At 41.1% G+C, this 27,230-nt stretch overlaps 1 protein-coding gene across 2 annotated transcripts in view; it reads left to right on the top strand.

The window, feature by feature from the left end:
- man1a2 (mannosidase, alpha, class 1A, member 2) overlaps positions 1 to 27,230 on the top strand; it is a 117,414-nt gene that overhangs the window by 1,320 nt on the left and 88,864 nt on the right. For both annotated transcript variants that reach the window (XM_076746405.1, XM_076746406.1), the window contains exons 2-3: positions 569 to 1,098; positions 22,305 to 22,566. In XM_076746405.1, the coding sequence (XP_076602520.1) occupies positions 785 to 1,098; positions 22,305 to 22,566 (576 nt within the window). In that variant the 5' untranslated portion in view covers positions 569 to 784. The remainder of the gene's footprint in view (positions 1 to 568; positions 1,099 to 22,304; positions 22,567 to 27,230) is intronic.

Here is a 27,230-nt window from a genome sequence, read left to right as displayed (position 1 = left end):
TTGCACAGCCTCTTGATACCTTAAGCCTCTGGAAAATATGTTTGTCATCTTTCTCTTGCGCTAAGGATTAAATGTTTTGTTTGAGTGCGTGAGAGAGAGAGAGATGCTGAGGTATTTGTTTTTGATCTGGCATGTTGTTAAATTCACCATAGCATGGCAGAGGATTGTTTGTAAATGCAGTGTTTCGGCTTCATCACTTGATATATGACATCCCAGTTTCTTGAGGTGTCACCATGTATTTGATCATAATTCAGCACTGTTAGGCGCAATCCAAGGCCGTCAGAGAGTGCTTGACAAAATGATACTAGTGGTTACAAGAGACATGCTGTGAAGTTAGAGAGATGACAACTAAAGGAAAAATATAAAGATATCGGCTCTCCTGTCCTGACAAAACACAGAATACTGACTATGTTGAGGTGGGGTGGTTGAAATTAAGTGACGAATAGATTATCCTAAAATGGTGGCAAATCTGGTAACTACACTGTAAAAGGGGTCTACATCTTAGTGGTAACTCGCCAGTTCTGTATACAACACTAACTCGTTGCCTGTGATATCTCTTTTTTTCCAGAATCGTCATGACCATTTTTCTGCTGACCAGTCACTCCTTCACTGAGGGACCTCTGCCCTTTTTGGTTCCTGGACTTATCAATGCAGGAATGAGATAATAAAGTTGACCACCTTGTGCATGCTGCTACAACAACACCTGTGGCACTTGTAAACCCACCCCATCCCACCCTGCCCTCCTAACTCCTCCCCAAGCTAAGTTCATTTCAACCGTCAAATCATGACTACGCCGGCTCTCCTGCCACTGTCGGGCCGCAGGATACCCACTCTGTCGCCAGGTGCCTCCTCTTTCCCGCACCACAGGGCTACGTTGAGGCTCTCCGAGAAGTTCATCCTCCTCCTCATTCTCAGTGCCTTCATCACCTTATGTTTCGGGGCCTTCTTCTTCCTCCCGGACAATTCCAAGCACAAGCGCTTTGACCTAGGCTTGGAGGATGTGCTCATCCCTCATATTGACTCTCCGAAAGAGGGGAAGCACGCTTCTGGACAGGTGGTCATACATGGACAGGGAGGACATGACGAGCACAGACACAGGTAAGGACCAGCAGCAGAGGTGTGTTTTTGATTTTTTTGTACGTCCCTGTCACGTCATCAGGAGATTGTTTTAGTCTTATGAACGATTAAGAGAAGAAACCTTTGCAGCAAGATTTCTTCACTAAGTACTAGGTTTGTTTTTGGTTCTTTAGCCAAGCCACGTCACATGTGGATATTTCCTTAAGGCCATGAAAGCAGGTGTACTGAAACTCATCATTTCTTCAGCAGTCTGTTGTGACACCCAGGGGTGTTGGCAGAGCTTGTGAAGTGATATGCACTCCCCTGATCGTTTAGATACACATCAGCACAGGTGTTCCTTCTTCCTTCTTTTTTCCCCCTCATCCTTTTGTGCAGCTGGGGTTGCTTGGAATACTCTCACCCTTTGTCTCTACATTGGGTGTAATGGTTTAAGTTCTTGTACAGCAGAAGTTTTATCACCTTGGCCACTGTGTTGTCGTACTGTCCCACGGGCAGACATCGTTGAACTCGATGAGCTAGAACACACAGGCTGTTTGAAAAGCTTTAGTAGCTGCTTAAACAGGCTTGGAAATTACTGCTTGCCATGAGCCAAATGCTGGTAAATTTTGGCTGCAGCTTTTACATTTGTCATTTGTTTTGTCCAGCCTCTTTGGCTGGTAGCCAGCCATCGTTTTGAGTCTCTTTTCCCCCTCCTAAATCAAATTCATATTTGGCTGCTCCGAGTGTCTTGTGCTATTTGGAATCTACTGTGCTCGACAAGTTTCATGCCCAGCTACCAAATGCTATTCCCAACTGACTCAAATTACGTTAAAAGGAATTCTGTCTTATTTACATTTCAATACATTTTTAATTAGTTACTGTAAGCAAGCAAATCAGTACTGGAGGCTATTTAGTAATGTAAAAGCCACATAGCTTTAATTTGCAGGATGCTCTAACAAAATGGTAACCTCATATTTGGGAATCATGAAGTATTTGTTTAATTTTATTGAGAATATTTGTTTCTGAACTGTTGAGCTGTTGAACATTAACATTTAGCACCAAAATAAAAATGCAGTTTTTTACATTTTCTGATTAATTGCATTTAGAGTGTTGGCCTTGTGGGTTTCAAAGCCTCTGTGTTATTAGTTCTCCACCTACACACTGAAGAGTTTTAAAAATATTAGTTATTTTTTTCCTCATATCATGTGATTGGCATAACCATACATTTATGAATCATGCTGCACTTACATATGCATTATTTTGTGATGACACAAGACTTATGGTCTGAAATAAAATGCATAAAATGCCAAGCAGTAGTGGAAAGGATTATTTTAGAGGAAAGGTCTCCTCCATGCTGGTGTGGGAGGTCATTAGTTTTACTGAGTGCTGGGCAAGGTGTTAAAAGCAATTTCTCATACAGTTTCACAGTGGGGGCCACTGAGTGTTACCTTCTCATTCCCTGTGGAGCCTTTTCATTTTTCCTTCCTGAAAGCCTTCTAGAGCTAGGGATTCTGCCTGCTGGAAATAACGTAATTATTGTTGTCCAGTGACTCGGAAGGAGCAGACAGTACTGGGCTCAAGTGGTACTGTGTGTCGTAGTTGGAACCACAAGGGTTTTCGAAGCATAAAGGTGTGAGGCTTGGAGATGTTCATGCTTCTCCAGAGGTGGCAGTTTATAGTAGGGATGAGATGGGACTCAGTGATGGGACACAGGAGCATTTTGAGCAAAACGTAACAAGGTTGCATGGCTGTACACTGTTGGTGATGCTGAAATGTTTCACATGATCTCTGTCTGTTTTCAATAAATCCCAGACAATGTCCTTATCACACTGAATGGAGCTGCCATTGTTCTGGTCTAATGCACCCAAATTTGTTTAAACGATGTACCAATAGGTTTTAGCACCGAGATGTACCTCAGTGCAGCAGCAGATAGTAGAGGGTATTTCTTTCTCCGTGATAAATGGAATAATGTTAAATGGGCTGGATCTGACTCATTTTATAGCCCCTGTTCAGCTCTCAGCTTTCTGCATTTTTAATTGCATGTAACCAAAGCTCACCTCATTGGAGTTTTTCGAATTGGTATCATGGAAACCTTCAAAGGCAAAATTAAATTTATATGGCTTTATTACAATAGTATCGTGACAATTATGAGCATGCTCCTTTTTCAGGAATGCAACTAGACATTACAAATACTCAGTACATGTTTGATTGGAATTAAGAGTTATGGGCCAAAGTGGCTTGTAAACATGAGAAAAAAGAAGAGGCCACTCACTGAGATGTCCCAGGGATGACAGTTTAAGGTTTTGAAAAGGCAGAATAATACAGTTTGAGATCTCTTTAAATTAGTTTTATGCAAATTTACAGTCTCAAAATGCTCCCTGTGAATTTAACCTTACGTAAGCATTCATGTGATGTGCTATGTTTCAGTTTTTTCACTGCTTATAGCAGCTTATGGAAATGTGTTCAATTTGCTTTTTGGTATGGCTGCCTCAGCTGTTCTTAAAATCATCATTGTGTGCTCCAGAGGAGCAGGGTTCAAACAGCCCCTGGAAAATGAGGCATGCTAGCGTTTAAAGAGACCCTCAGGAGCACAGGCAGACTCATAATAATTTCACCTTTACTTTATTTGGCCACAGAAAACCCCACAGAAACAGTTCTCTGTTCACAAATTCAGCCTGTTAATTGTCTTAGAGAGAGCAGAAGATATTATTATATTTGTTCTAGTGGACTTTTGAGACACTGACAAGCATTTTAAATGGCTGAGAATACGGTTAAAGGGCTTTTCACACGTGGCCTCTGTCCTTTAGCAGTGCTGTAGCAATTTAAAGGAAAATATCTTAAAAAAGAAAACATGATTAAGAAAACAGTGTTTTTCTCCAACTGTCCCTCAATATTAGAGACACCAACACTGCTCCAGCATGTAGGTCGACAATAGACGCTACTTGCCACATTAGCTGCGGAAAGTGGCAATGTCAAATAGTAAAGCAACAGAAAAATGTCAAAACCTACAGGTTCTAGATTTAAAGCTGGTATTGATCTGGCCTTGAATCCTGCTTTGTATTGGACCTCAAAGCAACCAGAAGTAAAATGATTAGAGCACACATATAGCCTAAGTATATAGTCCTGTTGTTGTTGTTGTTGTTGTTGTTGTTGTTGTGGGGACATTTCCATCATGGTAATCCACTAAACACTTTTGTGTTGGTTCTTGCAGCTAAGGAGAAACTGACGCGTATTGCTCATAATGTTATGTTCTGCATCTTCGAGTTATTGGAGTCAGAATTATCGCGAGGAAAACAGTATTTACTGGATGTCACTCCAGTTCTGTGAGTATATGCATAGCCCTCTACCTGCATGTTATTGCAGCTCAATGTCAGCAGAAGAATAGCCATTGCATTACAACAACAATAAGGAAGGCAGGGAAAAATCCCTCTCATTATATTATCAGACACGTGGACATCATGCATTATAGTTAATTGTAAGTGTGGACTGAATAATGAAGGAGGCAGTCTGTCTTGAAGAATAAAACACAAACAAGTATGCCTCCAGACTGCCAGGTTATGAATGATCAAGGCTAGTGCATGTCAAGAGTTTTGTATACATCGCTTTCTGAAATGCATATGAAGTTGAGCCGGCTGATCATTTGATGTGTTTGCTTTCATCAATATGATCATACAGTGTTATTGTGTTCCAATGTTTTGTAACTGTAATTCAAAACTGAGTTATGGAGGTTTTACAGGTGTTTGAAGTTTTGTCTGATGCATAACACTGAAACACAGATGTGAATTACATCACCACATTGATTATTTTGTGTGCATTTACCTGGAGATGCAATAATCAATTAATTTTAGAAATAGTTTTAGTGATTCTTCAAGCAAAAATGCCAATCAGTTGTTCTAATATGAGGATTCACTGGATTTTCTGTGTCTTATCTTTGTCTTTGGATGTTGGACTGCGAAATGGACAACAAAGCTTTTTGCAGACATCACCTCAGGCCGTGAGACATTGTGACTTATTGATTGATCGATTATTGTCAGAGTAATTGTAAGTAATAATAATTTCTAATAATTTTTAGTTGCATATGGCCAAAATCTTCTATCATGATATGAGTAGTTTTATATCACAGTAATGGTATATACCACAGTGTAGCAGTTGTTATGTAAATTCAGTGAAGAATTGGTTTTAAAGTAATCGTATCATACTTCATCACTTAACCATGGGATCATTTTCTTCTTTTTTTTTTTTCCCCATCTTCCAGAAGCAACTGTCTCACGTGAACACTTCAGTTAAAAACAAACAAGACTCAAAACAGTAAAACCTAACATTCTTTCAAAATGGCTTTAAGGTCCCAAATGAGAACAACAGAGATGGTGCATTATTGCCTCCAACTGTTGCTCTCTCATCATGTGAGAGTGTGGTAATCAGTCCTGCTGCCCTAATCACATGACCTTGTGAGGCAGCTGGATTGTTACATCGCGCTGCCTGCCATGAATATATAGCAGAGACAGTCAAGCCATTTTCTCAAATAAGCTCTGGACAGTGTCTGCAGAATCAGGTCTGGTCCCTGTCCAGAGAGTCCTTTTCACGCATGTAGCATATTTGTCAGTGTCAGACGCATTCTCATGTATTATTTTCTGAATGATTATTTGGCCCCATGGTCCAATAAATCAGATCATGAGATCATGAGCTGAGTGAACTTGCCAGGGCATCCGCATAAGGATGAATTGCTCATGCAAGGTGTAATAGTTGCCTCTCTGCTCCTTCCTGTCTTCTGTCATGACATACTGTCTGAAAAGCATTAAGATGCTGATGGAGACTCCTGTGTCTGGAAGGTTTGAGCGAACAATGTGTGAAGACAGTCTATTCCCATCTTCCCTGAGGCTTTCAATTATTCCACCCAAAACTTTTGTTCAAAGGTGTCACTCTGTCTTTACCCACATGTCTTAACCCCTGACATCATATCGGTTCTGCCCACATGCTGCTGGCAAGAAAGACCCTGGAAGTCCAGAGCTCATGCTATTAGTTGACCAATTTGAGAAAACTTGCTGTAAGCACCTTGGCATTTGATGCTGGGAAAAAGTTAAAAAAAAAAAAAAAAAAAAAAAAAAAAAAAAAAAAATATATATATATATATATATATATATATATATATATTAATAAAAGCTGATAGCACTTTTGCTTTAGTAGGCAATTTGACATCACTGTCAGTGAATATTTTTTGAAAGTGTGAAGCACCATCAGAAGAGACAAGTGGAACCAGTGCTGATGACACTTGGAGCCATGATATTCATGTGCCTCTACAGTTTCTGTACATCCATGCTACTGGCACATCAAGTGGTATAGCACAATATGTTTTTCTGTAGCATTCATACCATACGATCAGAAGCATTTCCATTGTGTGCTGTGGTGACCCATGTGTTAAGTGTGTGTGCTATAGTGTTTGTTTCTTTTTTTTCTGTGATGAGAGGCATTCGTCAAGTGAGTCCTGTCATTTTCCAGTAGAGCTAAAGGTACAAGTGCAACCTTTTCACACTGCATTCCTCTTAGAATGGAGTTGAATGCTGTGACTGCAAGTAACCTGGTTTCATCACTTATTGCCTTGCCCGTTATTGTTAGGGTTGCAGGGCCATAGATTTGCTTTTGCACTCTGGCATGGCCATAAATCAGCATCAGAGCTTCACACATCATATTTAAGGCTTGGGCCAACATCAAGGGGCACTTATTTATCATGTTTAGTGTGATCTTAGATATCATTTCTGTGTCTTCATGCTTCATTCGACTGTCAGCTGCAGAGTAAATCTAGGTCTGGGTGTGCTTGTCTCAGGTGTGTGTATTTCTCTATGTGTTCTATTCTCCCCTGTGCTAATAAAGGAGTACCAGCTTGTACATGCACTTTGGCCCGTCACACGTCAAACATGCTGGCACACACCCTGTCAAACTAGCTCAACCTGGAAAGAGCACCAAGGCGATGCAGTCAGCGCAGAGGTCTCATGAAACCATCCAGACTGGATTGTAGATTCAACAGGGCTATAGATATTTAATATTGGTTGTTCCAAATACATGGAGGAGTGAATGTGCCTTACCTAAATAAAAGAGGCTTTTCACCACTGTTGAGCTCACTCTGGCATCTAAAGTCAGGCTATGGCTGGATGTACTCTGTCAAGCTTTTGGTACATGGTTTTTTCGTGAACCTAAAATGGGGCTTTAAAGGATAACATCACTACGATTTTAGCTCTATCCTATCACCACAGTTGCTTTTGTAACATCTACTACTATCATAGTGGTGCAGTTCCATTCCAAAAATTAAAACGCACCTGTTGCTTCCCAAAAAATAGATTACCAACATCATACTTCAGCCTTAACTCATCATGTAAATGCTGCTTGTCCTGATTTACGCAGTTATGAGGTTTATATCCATACCTAAACTTTCTCTGTAGTCCATTGGGCTGGCCGTGAAACAAATGTATGTTTCCTGCTGGGCTGATAAATTCTAAAATGCTTTGTCCTTTTTTCCTGTTCTAGCTGCCAACTAGAGTTTTAGAACAGTATTGGCCCTCCAAATGATGTCTGGTTGCTTGCCCAAGTGGCTGGCAGAGTACTCTAAATTTTCATTTTAGCTTCCCTTTTATAAGTAACTTTAACAATTATTCACTCAGAAAAAGCTAATGTTTCTCTGTATAATATGACCTCCTCTTTCTGCCAGCTGCTGTCTGCAGTGTATCTAGTGACTATTAGTGTTTCACGTATATACATGTAAGAAAGGTAATTTATAGGCTTTATTTTTTATTATTAATACATATCAAAATGTAATTTAAAATATAGCAATAACATTTGCATTGTTCCCATTTTAAAAACATCAGCCAGCATTTTATGGAAAACTCAATCACTCAGGTTTGCAGTTTTAATAAACTCAGTTTTTCATTACACTGACTCATAATTGTTGATTGTGTACTGTTGTGTCTTCATGAATATTTAATTATTACTTATTGCATCATTGGTTTTGGTGTTGGTGCCCTAAATTTTGGACGTGATGCCCCAATATATTACATGTTATATATACAGTCATTTCCAGCTATCAGAAAACATGTTTTTATCAAGTAACAAACTTTAAATTCATCTCGGGGCACCACCCTTTGAAAGGGGCAAAGCTGATAGCCAATTCATTAATTTAGTCTCAGTCTGAAGGTCCTGTGGAGCTCTTGACATGCACACAGTGACTGGAATGCCTCATACACAAACTCCCATAATCAGGTTCACCTTTATGACTTAAAGATTAAAAGACTAAGAAGCACCTGCAATAACTAATAACTAACTACACACACAGGCCCACAACAAAACAAACAAATGAATGTGACCATTAATAGGCTAAATGCCACCTTGCAGCTGAGAGGAGTGGGAAGCCAAAAGAAATTATCTGGATTAGATATTAAAACTATATTGATGAGAAATCTTTATTTTTTATAGTAAGACTTTTCAAGTATTCCCATCAATCTATAGCATCAACTCATATCACCGGAGGAATGTTGTTTCACTGATTGCCGGTGGAAGAGGTCATTCTGGAGGGAATGGAGGAGAAGCAGTGCCACTCATGTGGACCGCTCTCAGGCATTCTCGGGTGTGTTCAGCCCCACGGAGCAGCTTTGCAGACTGATCTGTCTCTTTTTATTGTCTGGAGCTTCATAGAGCTCTCGGGTATTTTTGGGCAACTTGGATTCCACGTGGCAACCTCGGCTCGAGTTGGCTGTCTCTCAGCAGGCAGCGAGGGATAACCTGTTCACAACCACCCACTTGGCTGTGCAAGAGACGCGGTGACAGCTTAGACAGAATTTGTCATAGTTCTGACTTTTTTATAGAAATAAAGGCACTGAGCAGAGTGACGCAGAGTCCTCGGAAACGGTTTGTCCCTCTCAGGTTAGCTGGATGTCTTCAGCATGCTCGGTGCGGCTGAAGATTCAAATTCGCTCATCTCTGTGAATTCAACAAGTAAAATAACATCAATACATGTCAGTGTCCATACATCCTTATGTCAAAGGGACATCCACTTTCTCCTCTCTGTCTCAGAGGAAGGCAGAAGAGGGTTGACACCGCCCACTCACACACACGCACACACACACTCACAGGCTACCCTCAGAGTGCTGGTTTTGGAATCTTACCTTTCCTTTTATTACAAGTTTACAAGCTACAACATTAAACTCGCTGGAGACACCCTGTGCTATCTCCTGAACATACACAACAAGTTCAGATCTGATGAAGGGCGGACAAATGATGGAACTTTGAGCACGCAGTTACTGAAATGCTTCAGGCTTTGCGATGATGAAACCAGCGTGTCACTGGTCTCACGACTTGTTTAGAATTAAACGAGCTGAAGTGACGTTGCTCACCTTTGTGAAGCCTGAAAGTTTGCTGCTCGCACCCATCAAGCTACTTCCTTCTCTGGAATGAAAGAGGGCTTGAGCACTTCTTAATAAAGGAGCAAACGTTGTTGGGCAACTCCTTTAATATTTTGAAAAACTTGAACAGCAACTTCAGTGAATGAAGTGCACATCTCCTAGTAAATAGATTTCTGTTTGACTGTAGTGCATAGGAAGAGAAATTTTAAAACATTGCTGAGTTTAAAGAGTAATTATGAAAATGAAAAAACAAAACACTGTTACTTCAAGGCCTTAATTCTACCAGTCCTTATTACTTTCCTCATTTAAACTCTGTGTTTTGATGATTTTCTAATAGATATCACTACATGCATGATCAGATATGAGTATAAATTCATCTTTCAGATCCATGCTCGTAGTAATTTTGCTAAGACTCATCCTAATTAATTTGTCTATTGTCAGGAGATTTCATCTAGTGCAGTTGGTATTAGAGCGAGCAGCCTGCAGAATGAGGAGTGGACTTCCATCAGGCGTAATCTCCTCATTAACACTGCTGCTTTTTATCAGATCTGCTCTTTGTGTCTCATTTCACGTCTTTCTTCCTTTTGTTTTACTGCCATGTTTTTCATGTGATAGCCATGTTGCTCTCTGTAGGACACAACTGCAGCCTCTCAGATTGTGTGTGTGAGAGAGAGTGCACCTCTTTGGTCTCAAGGGTGCTACAATACGGATTTTGATTCTATTTTCATTCCAAAGAGTACAGTCTGTGGTTTCACGGATCAGCCTCCTTTAAGTAAACAGGAAAAACAAGTCACTGAAATCACCTGTTGAAGTGTTCACAGAAGTCTGCCTTTGGTTTGAATCAAGGCTGCTTTTGGCATGGATGCTTTTCTCAAGTTTGACTTTCAGCCATAAATAAACATTAAAACATTAAAAATGATCTTAACCTAAACTCAGATATCACAATAGAATGAGTATTGACAAAGTTTCACAATACCAAGACTTTTCTACAAGGGTGTGCTGATGTCATCAAGGTGACAGGTGTCAGTCCGTTGTTGTCATCAGGGCAGCGTGTTGGACCATGGCGATGATCATAAAACGTATTTTCTGAAATGTGTCCTTCAGCCAGAATGTTACTGGAGAAAGAGAGCACATGCACACAGAACATAGAAAACATATCAAACGGAACCCTAGACCTCACACACGCCCCAGCTTGTCAGAGCAAGTCTTGTAACCCTGTTAGAGGACAGAGTAGTTGTGGAGGAAATTAACCATTTGCCATTTCGTGTTGCCCCACCAAGGTGCAAAGTGAAAAAAAGACCCAAAAAACAAGAACTGGGAGAACAAGCTTTGGTAAGAGTGTGATGTGCTTTAATGCTGAAAGCAATATGTTTGGGCAGCAACAGCCTTTGTCAGCATAAACATGAGCTCACCAGTCACTTTGGCAAGTGACTAGCTATCATTTGGCACCAAGTTTTGTGATAGTATTGAATTGGGAGATAAGCATGTTGTCCTAGCCCGAGCAATTATACTGTATGACTTTCTGGGTATTTATCACAGTTTTAGATCCAATGTGGCTCCTACAATATGGGGTTTTGACTTTTTTGTGTTTATACTGCATTTTACTATAGGGGAACTGGGACATTCACTTAGTTCTAACCAGTGATGAGCGGATGTCTGCGGAAGCACACATCAGGCAAAAAGTATGCCGAGACCCCCACAAATGCAAGTCATTAATTTCTGAAAGCATGGATATTTGGTGTTATTTTTGACATTAAAAAAGATTTTTTTTTTGGCATGGCAGGGGTTCATGTTGGCTTGAAGACTATTTATACAATTATAGGGGAAATACTGGTTGAGTACAATGAAAATAAAGAGATGAAAAACGAGGGAAATCCTCTGTCTCACCACAAATCCTTGTGTACTACACATATCGGACAATGCAAAATTTTTAACACCAGTTTAAAAAGTCATGGAAAGTGACTTTCTCTTAAAGGAAACTCCATGGATATCACCTTGACATTAGTCAAAAGTGGCAGCTTTTACTCATTCTCTTGTGTGGGAGCGACATGTGGAAATAGTTGATGAACAAATCCAGATTAGTGATTGGTAACAACCCTAAAGCTGACATTCCCAGTAATCACTGCATCTGTCAGGCTGAATTGATGCACCACTTCTGGCCACTGATTACCCCATAACCTGTGGAAAAGAAGTGAAGAAGTGCAGGAAAGGAGGAGGTGGGCATGATTAATGGAGGGATGAGTTGAAAGCAGAACAGAAGAGATAATGAGATGAAGGACTACGGTGTTCAGGAGTAAAGCTGAAACTAGTTGTTATTTTTGACAAAAACAAATTCATTGAAAGAATAAACCAGTGAATAGAGTAAAATGAAGTCTCATTTTTGGTGCTAGCCTCAAAGTGCGTGTGTGTGTGAGTGAAAAAAAAAAACAGCAGTGACCAAGAGAAGTGTGCTGCACTCTGTCTCCCATTGGCCATTTCTCTGGAGTGCAGCAAGTGGTGACAAGACCTCTTGAAAGGGAAAAAACAGACACTCATTTGAATGGGTTTGCACGAGTGCAGGACAGTAGGTTTTTAGTGTCGAAAGGACAAGAAGAGATGCTGCCCGAGAAAGACTCTCAGTCCTCTGGGACGATGTGACCATGGTTAACTACAAAGCTTCGAACCAATCCCATCTCTGCCAAACACTGGAGCTGCAGCCTTGCTCCACAATGGCTCCTTGTCAGTTAAAGCAATGGGATCAAAGTGAGATTGCTCAATCCCAAATAAAGCATTGGCTCTCAGGTTTCTGAGGTTTTAATTTCAAATAAACCTTGCTGAATATAGAGGCAACAGCCCCCCTTCTCCATAACTAGTACATCCACTCCAGCTGTATTAGAGTCATATGGACATGATAATAAATGTGTCTTGTAACAGAGCTGGAACACGCCAGCTGCTGGATTTATGATTGGCCTGGGGATTGGAAGTGGGATCTGTTCTTATCCTGATATTTTTTCTCTCAATGTCATTACTCTTGGGAAACCTTTTGAGGCAACAGCTCTGCAGGAATGCCTGTGTGATACTGACACTTGATATTGTGTCAAGAAATTGTCCTTTATTGTTGACGAAATTGCTCTTGTGCATTGGTTTTGTCGCGGCAGAAATGGGAACGTTTTTAAGGATGTTCCTCCCTAAAGATTTGGTGATAGAACCGCTCTATCATCAGGCTCTTTTCCACAGTAGGAAAAACCTTATCTAGCTGGGCAGCAACCAACCAGGCTTAGTGCTTATTTGTTTTATGGCCAGGCTGTGCTAGCTGCAGGAGATGGACTCCTGTGTTTGGTAGAAAGGCATTAGTCAGCCAGCCGTGATGTAGGTCAGAAGGGCTAGATGTGAACATGGGAACAGACCGAGTGCTGTGAGGGCTCAGGTGTTCACCTGAGGCATACAGTGAGAAAGATGGATGGATTATCTACAGTATGTGTTTGTGCACATATGTGAAAGACGAGAGGTACACAGAAATGATGAGAGAAAAGAGAATAAGGACAGAAGCGTTCATGAAACACTTCACCATTAAAGATACGGAGGATTATGTACTGTAGTATAGTGTACACATGGCAAGATGTTCAGCTTGGCATGGTTCACATTTGGTATTTGATTTATTTGATTTTTGTAAACTCCTTTGACAGCATTCAGGCTGATAAGCAGCCATAACAGGAAAGTAACTGATCTTCAACTGATACAAACAGCACTTGACAAGTGGGAGGAAGGAGTTTTGGATGAATAATTAGGAAAAGAAAAAGGAGCATGGGGTGCAAGGATAATGCAAAGATGGATGAGCCAGCTAAGAGCAAGAAGAGGAGATACAGGAGAAAGAAGCTCTGAATATATTTTAGAAAAAGGGGTGTGTGTGTTTGTCACCATGACATTGTAGTTAGTAGGAAGAGGTCTTTGGGGCACAGAGGGAACTGAAAGAATTAAGAGAGAGGGTGCTATTACACAACCACAGTTAAGCTTGGGAGAGCTGTTACACATACAGTAATGCAGCTGTCCAAGTGGGTCATGGGAAAAAGGACATGGAGGCTGTCTTATAGTTCATGCTGAAGGGACCACACAAGAAATAGAAAGTCTGCTGCCTTACCAACCTCCAACATGGGCCTCTTCTCTCCACTTATGGTGTTCATGGGCTAGCAGGAGACAGCCTTGTCCACATCACTTGAAACTCGGGGACTGTTCCTGTGAGAGCTCTTCCTTGACAAGAAACGAACACTCTGTGCTCACGTGTCAGAGATGGACTATGAGGACCCTTCACAGTGCAAGAGATTCTTCATTTAAATTACCCACACACAGGGATAACCTTTATCGAAGCCCACCTTCATGCCCTTGTCCTGAGTAGGATGAAAACACTGGCAGTGTAGCCATGGATTTGCCCAGCATTAAGATTATATAGAGTGCAGCTTTTTGCAGTTCTGCTTTCGAGGACCTAGACTCTCTCTGTTCTGCATTAGTCCTGCAGTCTCTTTTCTAATAACAGAGAGCAAAATTTGTTTCACCTCCTTATGTTCTTTTGTCCCAGATAAGCAAAGAAATCTTAACAAATAGACTTTGTTTTTTTTTGGTCAGAGGATTGAGGGTTTGTCAGAATGGAATTTAGGTGTCTCTCATTTATATTGAATGCTATGTGGCAGTCCCAAGCTTGATCATCATCCTGCTGTGTGTAGCGGTGATTGACAGGTGCGCATTTATTATGGACATTAATCATAGCCAATCACTTTGTGTAGCTAATCATTGTTTGCAGTGCCAGTTTATTAAATGTGCACGTTGTCATATTCAGTCAATGTAAATTAGTCAGACGGTCAATAATCTAATCTGGAGGCGTCCCCGGATGTTTCATCTGATAATGTCATTCTGTGAGAGTAGTACTTCAGTAAAGAAGTTAACTTCAAGGAAATATCTTGTTTGTTCACACAACTATCTTTAATCAATTATCACTTAACACCAAGGACAAGGGAAATGACAGAGTCAGCTCTGTGGGTTGTGATGGGGGGATGATGACAGATTTAAACAGGTTTATGCTCATAGGCCACAGATTTATGAAATCATTCATGTTTTTTAACCTTCAGCATTTAGCGTGTGACACACACCATCATAATTTCCATGTGCTGAGAAGTGGACACCAATTGGCCTGCAGAGAATCACTCAGCGTTTTAAAACACCCTTCCCCACCACTCCATGACAAAATTACTGTTTCTGTGAATGGAGTCTGGTGACTTTGGCCAGAGCGATATAAGAGCTCTTTCTGGCTAAGCATAGCAGAACTTACTCTTTAACTAAAAGGTATTTCTGCTGGTGTCCTTTCCATAATGTGTCAGACAATAACAATTCAAGTCTTTATTTGATTCTCTTGGGTCTCTTTGTGGCAGTTGTAAAACTGTGTGTGCTCTGTATGAAATGAGTTGCTGTCATTATGCAGCCATGAAGCGAGGAGATGATAGTTCTCCAGCTCAGAGGGTTAGAATCATCCATCCAGCGTAGGGGTTTTAGCAGTAGGTGTGGCCCATATGTTACAGTTGTGGGTGCTTTTTCATCTTAAATTCTGTAAATGCACACCAACAACTTGTGATTAGAATAGTTCACATTTTCTATGGATAATTTCTGTTGCCAAGGTGCAACACTTTGCCTGGTAACTCAGATCTTGTCTGAAAGGTGAGATTGTTTGTATTTTCTCTGTAGTTGTAGTACAACTACGCTCAAATACTGTTGTTACTGTTGTACTGTTGTGACTGTTGTCACTAATAGGCCAGCAGTCTTACTCCCTTGCATAAATGACTTGACTTGCTTGACCTGTGTGAGTGTGTGAGTGTGTGTGTGTGTGTGTGTGTGTGTGTGTGTTGCCATGGTTACATGGCATCTTGCCTGTGCTGCTCTCCCCAGAGCCCTGTGTTTCCACAGCTTCAAAAAAAATAATCTCTTAGATACCCACCAGGCAGTCGGACAACTGCTGCTTCTCTGCAGTTGCCATGGAAGGGGCTGGCTTTTGCTGAGCAGATTTCATGATGCCACTGAGGAAGAAATTTCAATGACAGGCTGATAAAATGAAGAAGTAATTACTGGACATGACTGAAACAACTAATTAGTTGGGTGGGGCTGTGCTTGGTTCAGATACACATAGACACACACACACCTTCACTTCTGGTTTCTCACTGCGTTCGTTGGCCTTCCGTTTCTTTCATAAGTGTTTGCCGTATTGACTTTCTCTGTCAGCAGTATGTTTTTTTATAGTCATTTTGGATTTTTTCACCCCGCAATTGTATTTTCACAACAGCAGGTTGTGTTCAGAGGAGGCGTGGCACCAAATGACATTGGCATCAACTGGGTGTACTTGCAAGCTTTTACAGAACAATGGCATAAGTGGACATTAAACCGGAGAGGCTGCACCACAAGCACTGTGTTTATAGGAGGGTGGTTATACCAGGAAATGTCTCTCTCTCTCTGCTTCTCTGTAGACCATGTGCAGTTGTCAGTGGAACCTTCTTATGATAGCAGAAGGAACAGGTAAAGTGAGGGGAGATCGTCCACTAGTTACTCAGTCGGTCGCAAATGGTGTCATTCCATTGGATGGCTAAAAAAATAAAAATAAAAAATACTAAAATGGGTCATCAAATACACTTAACTTTACTTTCATATATTTTGGCAGCCTGCCCAAGTAAAGTCTATATGTGGGAGGCTGCAGGCTAATTACTGAAATGAGTCTTCACCAACATTCCAGCGGTGTGATGAATACACTTAACATTGACTTTGCAATGCAACATCATGAAATACAGATTGATGATCTTGTGATTGTGGTCACGACGGCAGAGACAGAGGATAAGTGAAATAGATGGAAGCAGCATGCAGCTTTTAGCTTCCTCACCCCTGTTGCCCGATTTAGGTTGGGTGGGTTAAAAAAAAATGCTGATATTTTGAATATCAGAATATCGTCTGAATTTCAGACGTTGGCGTTGACCACTATCCATCTTTGATTTTAGATGGATCACATTACTAAATTATGCTAAATGACTTGGACAGCATTCCTAAACAAAGTACTTGACACAGAGATGCTACAAAGCCCTGCACTCTACATATTTGGTATAATAACAGAGGAGATGGGATTATCGGCTCAGCAGACTCTATGGTGCATGCAGGCTGACCCTTACCACTGGTTGTAGTTTTGTGCTCAGGCACTGGAAAACAAAAAAATGGTAGGGAGAAATGACCAAAATAGCCAATTCTAAACAGTTAATTTTAAAACTGAACAACAAACAGGAGTTTTTTCTGAAAATATGAGGCCCTTACATGAATACAGTTTGGAATGGTTACCTAGGGAGAACCTGACTTTGTTATTATATGTAAGATATTATTATCATGTTGAGAGATGGCCAGCATTTCATGTCTTATTATCAATACGATCATTGTCTGATAGTGATAAATGATGTTGTGATGGTGGTGGTAGGTGGGATAGATGTCGCTACTGTATGTGAGTGATGTGAGACAATGTGATGGACGATTCTTACCCGGCATATTACATACATTGTGACATCTGAATTATAGCTATGTGATGATGATGATGTTTGCCCAATAAGGTGTTATCGGTGTATGTGAGGGATGGTCATACTTTTGTCGGGAAGCTTTTAGTGCACTTACAGTAATGTAACGAGCTGCCATCAACTTGACCTTTCTCTAGCAGGATCATAAATGACAGCAAAACGCAGTGAAGACTCTCACACTAAGCTGAAATGAAACAAGTGCACATAAATTTGGTAAATGACATTAATGAAATCTCTTGATTCTTTCAGGGGGCATACCCCCCCAAGGCAATGGCAAGGTTAACACTGGGACATGAGAGGATAGGTGTAGGTGAGGATCGGAGTGGTCACCAGGGTGCTCCATAGCTGCGGCCCACGCTTGTCTCTGTCAGGGTAATTGAGTCAGGCAGCTGTTGATGTGTTCTTAATTGCATGTTTGACATTATATGAGACTCGAAGGAAATCCATGGCGATGCAGACTATGATAGTGGCTCAGAGGAAGAGAGAAGAGTGATGTGAGATTAAAGATGGAGGAGTGGAGGAGGAGGGGCTTGTACAGGGAGAAGGAAGAGAGTGTCGAAGACTAATGCATGTTTGTGTGGGAATGGGTTTTCACCAGAATTGCTTGTGTATAGCGTTTTGAAGACCGAACACCATCATACAAATTACACTTTTTGTAATTTGTATGATGGTGTTTGGTGGCAACATGCAGACCCTAGGTATACATACATACATATATGCAGCTGAATCAGCACCCATTAGATGATGGTGTCAGCTTAAGCTCCCCATTTTCTATTGTCATGCTCTCTCGCATCCGATGAACAAGCATGTATGTGAACTCTCATACAGATATTAGCCAGTCATCCAACATCTGCGCCATCTAAATATCACATTTAAATGCATGTTGCTGAGGGCACACTCACTCACAGAGGTACAGAGTGACACCCCTGGGGTGTAGATACACACACACACACACACACACACACACACACACACACACACACACACACACAGACCATAGACAGCAAGTCAAGTCATTTATGCACAAACACAAACTGTTGCAGATTGGAGTCAGTAACACACAGACCTCAATATAGACGACACAAATGTGCGTACACACACATCCACTCACAAGGTATATCACTAACTGGGAAGTACAATACACACACATACGACACATAAACACGAAATCCCCACAAAGTACATGCAGCACATTTGAAACATTCTCGCATGCATTCCCTCGCACTAGCATATACACAGTAATTGCCATCTTGGTGTTGCAAAATACGTTTTCTGTCAATTAAAATCAGACACGCTGAGTTGTGATGTGAATATTTATGAGTTGTTTCCAGGGCAATGTTGCGTAACTCAGAAGCTGTTTATTTTGGTCTCTGTTGGCCCCACATTCAGCGTCATGATGGAATTATAAAATGGATTCACATTCTGATGTGTGAAGGATAATTAGTTTAAAACGTCTGTCCCTTTCCTGTTCCTGTTCTTTTCCTGTCTTGCGCGTTCGTTTCTCTGTGTCATCGGCTTTATGTCACCGTCTCACTTCTTTATCTTCCTTCTTTTCTGCAAATCTTTAACACTTTTCTTTTCCCACTCTTGCACATGCACTTGCCATAGACTGCCGGAATGGCCTTGCTTTACCCTGTCGCTTGCTCGGTGCATGCTGGGAAATGCCGCAGCCCCAACTGACCCTGAACAGGATATGTAGTTATAGAAAATGGATGGTTGATGCATGCTGATCACAGTCTTTTTCTGGCTCTCTTCCTCTCGTAGCCTGTTCTTTGTCGCACAGAATGTTCTCTCCTCCTTTATACATATATATTTTTTTCTCATTTTTAACTCTGTCCTGCCTCCATCCCCGTCCCTGTTCTTCTTGATACACACACATACACACACACAGGTCATAGACAGCAAGACAAGTCACTTATACAAAGGAATAAGACTGCTGACCTATTACTGATAACGTGGTGCAACCATGTTGCCCCTCACCCTTCAGACCTCTTCAGAGTTACAAAATCCACTTACATTCATGTTTTGCTTGTCTAGCTCTCTTTTGTTATCCATTCTTCAACCAGTATTGAATTGTACAGACAACTTGTATTCCAATTATGGCAGTGACAGAGGATACCCTCGTCATCAATCATCTGTCATCCACAACAGCTTACGCGCATGAACGTATTTGCTTTCAGTTGATAAGCTCCCTTTACAGCCATCTGAAGGCAGCAGGTATATTAAGTCACGTGTGCCATGTGTCCCTGTTGTTCCACCAAAGGCTTCCAAACACTCTCTCTCTCTCAGGTACATTTTTTAATGGCCTGATGGGTCTGTAAGTGCTTTATCTCTTTCAGAAGTGGCTCAGGTAGTACCATACAGTCTTATCAACCAAGTCTACAATATAGACATCTGTTCTCATGTAGGCTGACTCACATGTCACTCTTCTTCCCCCTCCTACCCTTGTCCAGTAATTTTACTCACAATATGCATGGATATACATGTGTGCATGTAAAACACCTGAACAGAGTATATCCTGACATTAAATTGTGTCTGTAAAGCCTGGGAATGCCAGGAAAAAAAAGCTTTGATATAAACAAGATTCGAACAAGAGCAGGATGGTGAAAACCACACAAGTGGTCAATAAGAGAGGAATAACAGTTAATGAGCAGATTGAAAAGTCTCTTTTTGCTCCACAGACACCATACTTCTCCAAATGCATCACACATTGTATTTTTGTTGGAGTTGTTTTTATACATACAGAAGCATAGACTGTTACAATGTCTACACACACTGAACAGTATGGGTGTGATTGCACCTACAGTTTGTTTTCTTCCATCTTGCAACACTACAAGATTTAACTGTACTAGGTGTTTGTTTCTCTTGCCTACATGTTCATCCAGAAAACAACAAATAGAAAAAAATAAGCACCCAACTCCTGACTGCTGTTTCCTTGGAAGAAGACTTGGAATGTTCACATGCTCAGGCGTCTCAAAGCCATTAATGGGTGCAGTCTGAGCTACGTGAACACTGTTCTCATTTGGCCAAACTTACTAAAAGTATAGAAAGTGGGAGAAAAGTCATCGCATACAGACATATACACACACTCAAACGAATTCCCAGCCCTGTTTTGTGATTTTCTCTGAGATGTTATGCTGTGTAGCTCTGTGGAGGCTTGCAGCTGAGTCCACATGGATCACAGCAGGTCATCAGTTCCTCCCACATTTCCTGTGTTGATCACATGGGAGGTCAATAATAAATAGACTCACATGCCTGCACTAAGATGACATAGTTATTTTCCAAATTTCTCATGTTTATTGTGCTCTGAAACTCACAACTAACACATTTTAGCACTGTTAAGATAGATGGTGGCACAAACTGTCACACAGACTTGGCTTTGATATTTCACAGTAAAGGTAATTTTGGACCTGACAACTGAAACAATACAACAGGGTTGATGAAAACATTAGGGACTGGCTCACGTGTCAAGGGAAATTAATGTTCTGTTTTTGTGCTTTTTTTTTTTATTTTTTTTTTTAGTTTCTTTCTTCCCTATTCTATTCATGTCATGATGATGTTTGGTAATTAAGTATGTTGCCGAGCTCAAGACATCAAATAGTGTAACACACAAAGGAGCAAAAATGTTGATTTAAAATGTATTTAAAGCCTAAACGAAGCTGCAATTTCTACAGTTTACCGTGAGGACCAAAATCAGCTTTCTTTTGGACAAATAAAAGCCATGTTTAAATTCATCTTTCCTCCCACAGTGCACCCATCTCTGAATATGATGTGGTATGATTATACACAGGGGGTGACCTATGACCTGACCTGTAATGATGATTAGTTTAAAATACAGTCTTGCCCAGCCAAACATCATTTGTCGTCTAATGCTCTTGTCCTCATCTGACAGACAGGATGGGGGAACCTGGGCTAAGCTTACATTGTGTAATATTCAGCTGAATCTGTGTGTAAGCCCACATAACAGCCAAGTGAGATTCAGACGAGTTTAAAAATGATCTTTCCTCAGTAAGGGCATAAGTTACAGTTCGGTGTCATTGTCCTTCTGTCACCTTTGCTTCGCCATCCTGCTGTGTTTTATTTTCATTACTGACCCACATCCTCATGGGGTAGAGCTGTGTCAACACCTTCAGGCTTTTACCACCATGTGAAACCAAAGATTATGTTTCTTATTCCAGCATGGCCTGCCTCCTCGTTGTGTTCTCTACACCTGCCCTATTTCCTGGAGCTCATGTAACTGCAAAATAGTGGGGTGGGGGGGTTGGTTTCCCATTAGACTGATGGTTTTGTCTTTCCCATAATGATCTGAATTAGAGGTGGGTGAATCTTAGTCTGGTTTCCTGCAGCTGCTAATTGCAGAGCCTTCTTTTTTTCTCCATTTTGTTTGTTTTCCGAAGTAAACAAACAAGTAAAAAAGAATATAGTAAGATAACTAGTCTGTAGATTTACCTAATTTCTTTGAGTGGATGGGAATGGCGATGGCCTGTAGACATATTCCTCCAATTGCATTTATCCCAGGAGGAGGCACATGCTGTGTCTGTGATTTAGGCGCTGATAGCAAATTCTGTGCTGTAACATTAATGTGTGAACACACAACACCCTCTCCAGCAGTTAACATTGCCATGTCAACGATGTCAACCATAGGGAAATCAGTCACATTAAAGCCACGTTCATCTGAGGACAGGGTCGCAGTGAATGATCTCCAGCTACACTGTACATTCAGCGTCACTAACAATATATAGATCAGGAGAAAATTTATTTCAAAATAAAACATTACATTTCATAACCAGTTGAAACCTATTAAATGACATTTCTTTAGGCCTTGATGTGGAAAAGGTATACTTTTGGTCAATCTTTGGTCATCTCAGATGACTAAGAGAATAAACTTGATGAGTCTCAGTTGTTCTTACTTGAATATGTAAGATTAATACAACACACATCTGTTAACAGAGGAGACCCTGGCATGGACATGGACACATATCAAAAGCTTCAACATCACTGCATTTCACACAGTTTTAGAACCACCTGGGAAGAAGCAAGCAGTGCTCTCAATCAGTGTTGTTTTTCAGTCATTATTCAGTCAGGTCAACAACCACATCAAACACAAATTAAACAGTCCTTCATATAAATTTCTACCGCAGTGATTTTTATGTGTTGTGCTTCGTTAAAATAAGTCCCTTTTATGTTCACCCTGGAAGACTATCAGCCACTTTGTGGAAACTAATGAGGATTCAAGCAAAGAATAAAGCATATATAAAAAAAGAAAACTTACCTTTTGTCTTCTTCCTGCTTCCTACAGGGAGGAGGAGGAAAGCCTGCGGGACAAGATTCGGGCAGACCATGAGCGAGCACTGCAGGAGGCAAAGGAGAAGCTGAGAAAGTCGCGTGAGGAGCTGCAGGCTGAGATTCAAACAGAAAAGAACAAAGTAATGGAGGACCTGAAAAAAAAGGACACAGGGCCTAAACCCTTGCCACCCGTCCCCATGCCCAAAGTGGTGGGCGTCAGTGATGGTGAGCCACCAGAGCCTGACGTCAAAGAGAAACGTGACAAGATCAGAGAGGTAAGATGACCTTTGACCAATTATTGTTTTGTAGATGTTAGTTGATAAGTTTAATGTGTTTTTTACTGGGATTTATTTCTGTGGTTTCAGTGTGGAGCATGTACATGGGAATCATCATGGGGTTGATGTTATGTGGTTATTTCACTGCTTCTGATTGATTGGGCTGGCAACACACTCTACAGGCTTGTATTAGTCATAGTGCAGGAAGAGCAGTCAAACACTGTGCTAAAACTGTTCTAGGAAATTGTAGCAAAAGCTGTGGCTGGTTCTTCATATCAGTATATTTTATTATTGTCAATAAATCAATCAGCGTTGAGTCAGTCATTTTGCTGTATAATAAGGACCGCCTTGTTTGGAGTTCTATTCATCTGAACTTTAAACCCTTTGAGTCTGTGAGAGAGTCTTGAGATATCTGTATGTCTAGCAAAAGATCAAATATGGGATGCTGATGAGAATTACTGGATTTTATCAGAGAGAAAGTTCCTCTAGTACTTTGTGGATTTCAGGAGAAAGGCAAGTGCTGGTGATATTTTGTACATTCAGTGTATGTATTCCAGCGTGGGACATCAGAGGCACACAGGATTTGGGATATTAGTTCATTGTCATAGTTTGGCAGGCATCCCTAAATTAGGACCCATTCACATTGAATCCTGTGAAGATCATCTTGCAGTAGACTGGGGTGAAAACCTGTAGCCACAAGATTGCTGTTAAATTTAGATCCCGGCATGCGCGTGTGTGAGGGTCAGTCTCTGCTTGACTATACTGTGCGTCTGAATCCATTTCTGGAGCCTAATGTCTGTCTCGGCGCCAGCTTTTATTGAAGGCAACAGCAAGCCAGACGGACAGTGTCTGTGCAGAATGCAGATGGTGCTATCTGGTCCTGTTCTCTATACACATGAAGCCAACCCCAGCCTATTTCCCTCTCTCTGCTCCTCTCCGTCCTTTCTCCCCCCTGCAAGTTCTCCTACATAATTACCCCATATCGCCTCTCTTGAAACAGCACTTGGAGTCAGAACACTCGCTGCGCATGGGAGCTGGCCCATTCACTCCAAACCCGCCTTTGTCTCTAAATGCCCCTTTTGTTCCCTTCATAATTACCATTCAGAGAGAATGCCATACACTCCCAAATGAGCAAGAAAGTAGCAGCTGTATGGGCTAGAGCACAGCACAGCACACTCCCCTTTTGCTGATTGCCTTGTGATTCCAAAGAGAAATCATAATCGCACACTGCCATACAATGGTGACTAAAAGGCTGGAGCTCTTTTTTATTTCTCTTTGAAAATCCTGGTGACAGGCAGACATTTGGCCTGCGTTTTGATGTTGTAAAGTACTGTCCTGTCCAGGGAAGAGCATCAGCATCCATCTCCTTGTCTTCGTTTATGTTTCATGTAGACAGTAGAAAGTAATTCAGACAGTAGTAGTTGTTCTGCCAGTCTGTTGCCACATTGAGCCAGTCTTTTGGTCCAGTGTTTTGGTTTAAAATGATTGGAGCGGAGTTCCATTTCTCTTGCCGTGTGGGCAGTTTTGTAGCTGTTTGGTTGTGTTGCCATTAAATAACTGCCACAAAACACATGCAACACGCTTGATGAAAAATACTGTATTTTTTTTATAAGAACGTTTAATGAAAATTAATCGGTTACTCTAATAGTTGGATTACTGGCTCTGATTACCCAGCGGGTTTAGCCATCTCCAGTCTGGCTCGCTAATAGGCATAGTAGTAGATGATAATTATGTGTCGTGATGATAACATAATTAGAATGCCTAGTAATCTGTTGAGCTACAGACAGCAGTCAGCAACCCAACAGCAACATTAACTAATTGTTTTTGTGTCCAGGCAGGATCATTTAATGGAGCCTTCTCAGCTTCAGACACAGATAATGGAGAGATTGCGGTGTCAGTCGCGAACTCGCCTGTGTGCAGTTATTGGCTGGGGGCTGCACACGCACTGCCCAAAGGTTGCATCCCAAAAACAGCAAAATAAGAAGAAAATCTGAAAATACAGATAGAGGGTAGGGTCTCTGCAGATAAATACACCATCACACACACAAGTGATGATTGAGAGGGATTACTTTTGTATGAGTCTGTACTTTGTTTTTTAGGAAATTCCCCAAAAAGTATACCTTCAAGCAGTTGAAGCTGAAGGAGAGCGTGGTGGAAAATATGTTAACCTTAATGACCAAAGTCAGAATCAGGGAAATTGGTCAGATCCAGCAGGGAGCTTTTCTGTATGTGTGCTTCTCTGTGCTTCAGTCATGCCTCTCAGGCCCTTTGTTCCTCCAGAAATAGAAATGAGCCTCATCATTATACTTTCCAAATACATATTTCATTGACTGTACACAATAAAAAACCCCTCCTTTCCCACCACTTCCATTAGCTCAGAACTCTCTGCACTTTTGCTGTTCTGCTAATTACACAATCCAGGCATTAGTGGCCATTAAACCTTTATCTGGAGATGGAAAACTTTAGGGTAATAAAAGAAAAGAAATGGAATGAATGACTATTAACTGTTCCAATACTATTCACCTGTCACTTCATGAGGTATTGTTGGCCCAGAGCTGCTGAAATAAGATGACTGTTGAAGTTAATGGACCATGTTACAAAGGCACAGTTCACTTTCAGTAAAGTTTTTTTCATCAATAATGTTGGAAAAACACTTGTTGGTTGAGACAATTTGTCCAAAATGAAGGAAAATGCATAACTTCATGAAATAAGATGTTAGATTGCTCATGATGCTTCAGTGTCTTCCTATATTTTGAAGTAACTGTTATATAGAACATCAGTGATTGGTTGATGACTGTCAAACAAATGTACCATCATTACAACAGGCATCACAATAGCATTTGTTTAGCAGAAGTATATTATATACATACAACAGTCAGTGTACCATGGACTTGTCTATGAAGTACATTTACATTTGACAGCAACTGACACACATACTGACGCAGCATGCAGCAGAGGGAGCGTTCCAGCTGTGTTACAGACTGAACTGTGGAGATAAACTTAAGGCTGACTATGTGAGACAACACAAAAAGCAACATGAAAGAACAGTTTCTCTCATCCAACCTACTGCTCTGGTTATTGAATTGGCTTCAGGTGAGGCTTAACGTTCACACATCTTCTCCTGACTGTCCGTCAATATTAAACACACCAACACTGCTCCAGCATGTAGGTCTACAATAGATGCTACGAGACACTTTAGCTGTGGAACGTGCTAATGCCAAATTCAACAGGCACCGTCAGGAACTTAGACATTGTTTAATGACTTGTCTCAGGGAAATGATGCAGACTGCCTTCCTCTGGCACCTGATTACTGGTCATTGCATTGCAGAATTACCACAGCCTTGAAAAGAAAATAAGAATCTCTCATGAGCTACTCTGGCTCATCTGAGGCAGTACAATGTTTGAAGGCCGTACATCTGACTGCTGACTTGGCTCGCCAGTCACTCAGCTGTGACTGTTGAGTGATAAGCAAACGATTGCAGATTTGTGGCTGGCATTGGAGAGAGTGCATGTGTTTCACTGCAGACCTATAGACTGTGGCTGTAAGGCCCAGATAAATCAATGGCCCAAGCAGTCCTCTTTAAGTGCATTCTAAATGCTGCCATACAGATGTACGGGCCCATAAAGACACAACAAAGATTTCCGACGGAGACAGGCAATATCTGCAGAGGTGGCAGTGAGTCCCCAGCTCCATCTCTTTTACTTACTCTCTCTTTTTCTCTAAAGCATCCTCCCTCATCCTCTCTCTCACTCATTCTCTTTGAGTCCGTCACAGTGTTTGGCAGATAGCTTGTATGTTGATTGCACTTTTCCTCCTGTCTTTGTATTTTACCCTTTTTCTTTCCAATTCTCTGTCTTGTTTTTACCTCAGCATTGCTTTCTGACCTTACTGTATCATCTGTTTTCAAAAGGATCGTGCTGAACAGTGAGCACTTTCCATCCAAAAACAACACAGTATATCATTTGAGTCTAACAGAATGTGCAGGGATAAAAGAAGCTATCTGGAGAGAGTAAAGGGGCACGTTTAAAATGTGTCCTTGTTTTGCTGTTGGTCTTTATGTTAACTTCCTTTTGAACATTGTGAGACAGGGTCATGTAATGATTGATGCACTCTTGTAAGCCAGGCTTTCGTGACTTTTGGTAGTGAGGTGACATTTGATAACCCGTGTATATCTCTACATTTTGTATGGTTTCATGTGTCATCAGGGCTCCCAGCTGCTGAAAAGTGACTTTAACCTCTATGTAAGTCCAACCCGGTAATGCTGCCTTCATGTCTTGTTGTTCAGGCCATAATTATGAGCAGCCCAGTGGGAAATAATGTTCATGATCCAGGTAGGAGGTGTCAGGAAAGAACCGCAGCAGTGTCAGCAAACCTGTGACAAAGCCTCCACTGCTGGCAGTTACATCTAAATAAATCCAATATTCAACACTAAAGCAGTTAATTCAGATAATATAAAGGGAGCCATGCACTCTTAATCTGAAACAACTGCAGATATTTATTCTTCGTGTTCTGCCCCTGTAGTGTGAATGCAGTACAAGGTGCCAATGAGATACCAAAAGTTTTTGTGATCATGCAGAGGTAGATGTGTTGTTGATGTCATGCCAGAGAGAAAGTGAACAAAAGTTCTGAAAAAATAAAGAAACATGAGGAGCTAAGCTGAAAA

The sequence above is a fragment of the Chaetodon auriga genome, chromosome 13 (assembly GCF_051107435.1).
Source record: "Chaetodon auriga isolate fChaAug3 chromosome 13, fChaAug3.hap1, whole genome shotgun sequence".
In the NCBI taxonomy this organism is placed as follows: Eukaryota; Metazoa; Chordata; class Actinopteri; order Chaetodontiformes; family Chaetodontidae; genus Chaetodon; species Chaetodon auriga.
Note: the sequence above shows the minus strand (reverse complement) of the source record. Positions and strands in the feature narration are given on the sequence as shown.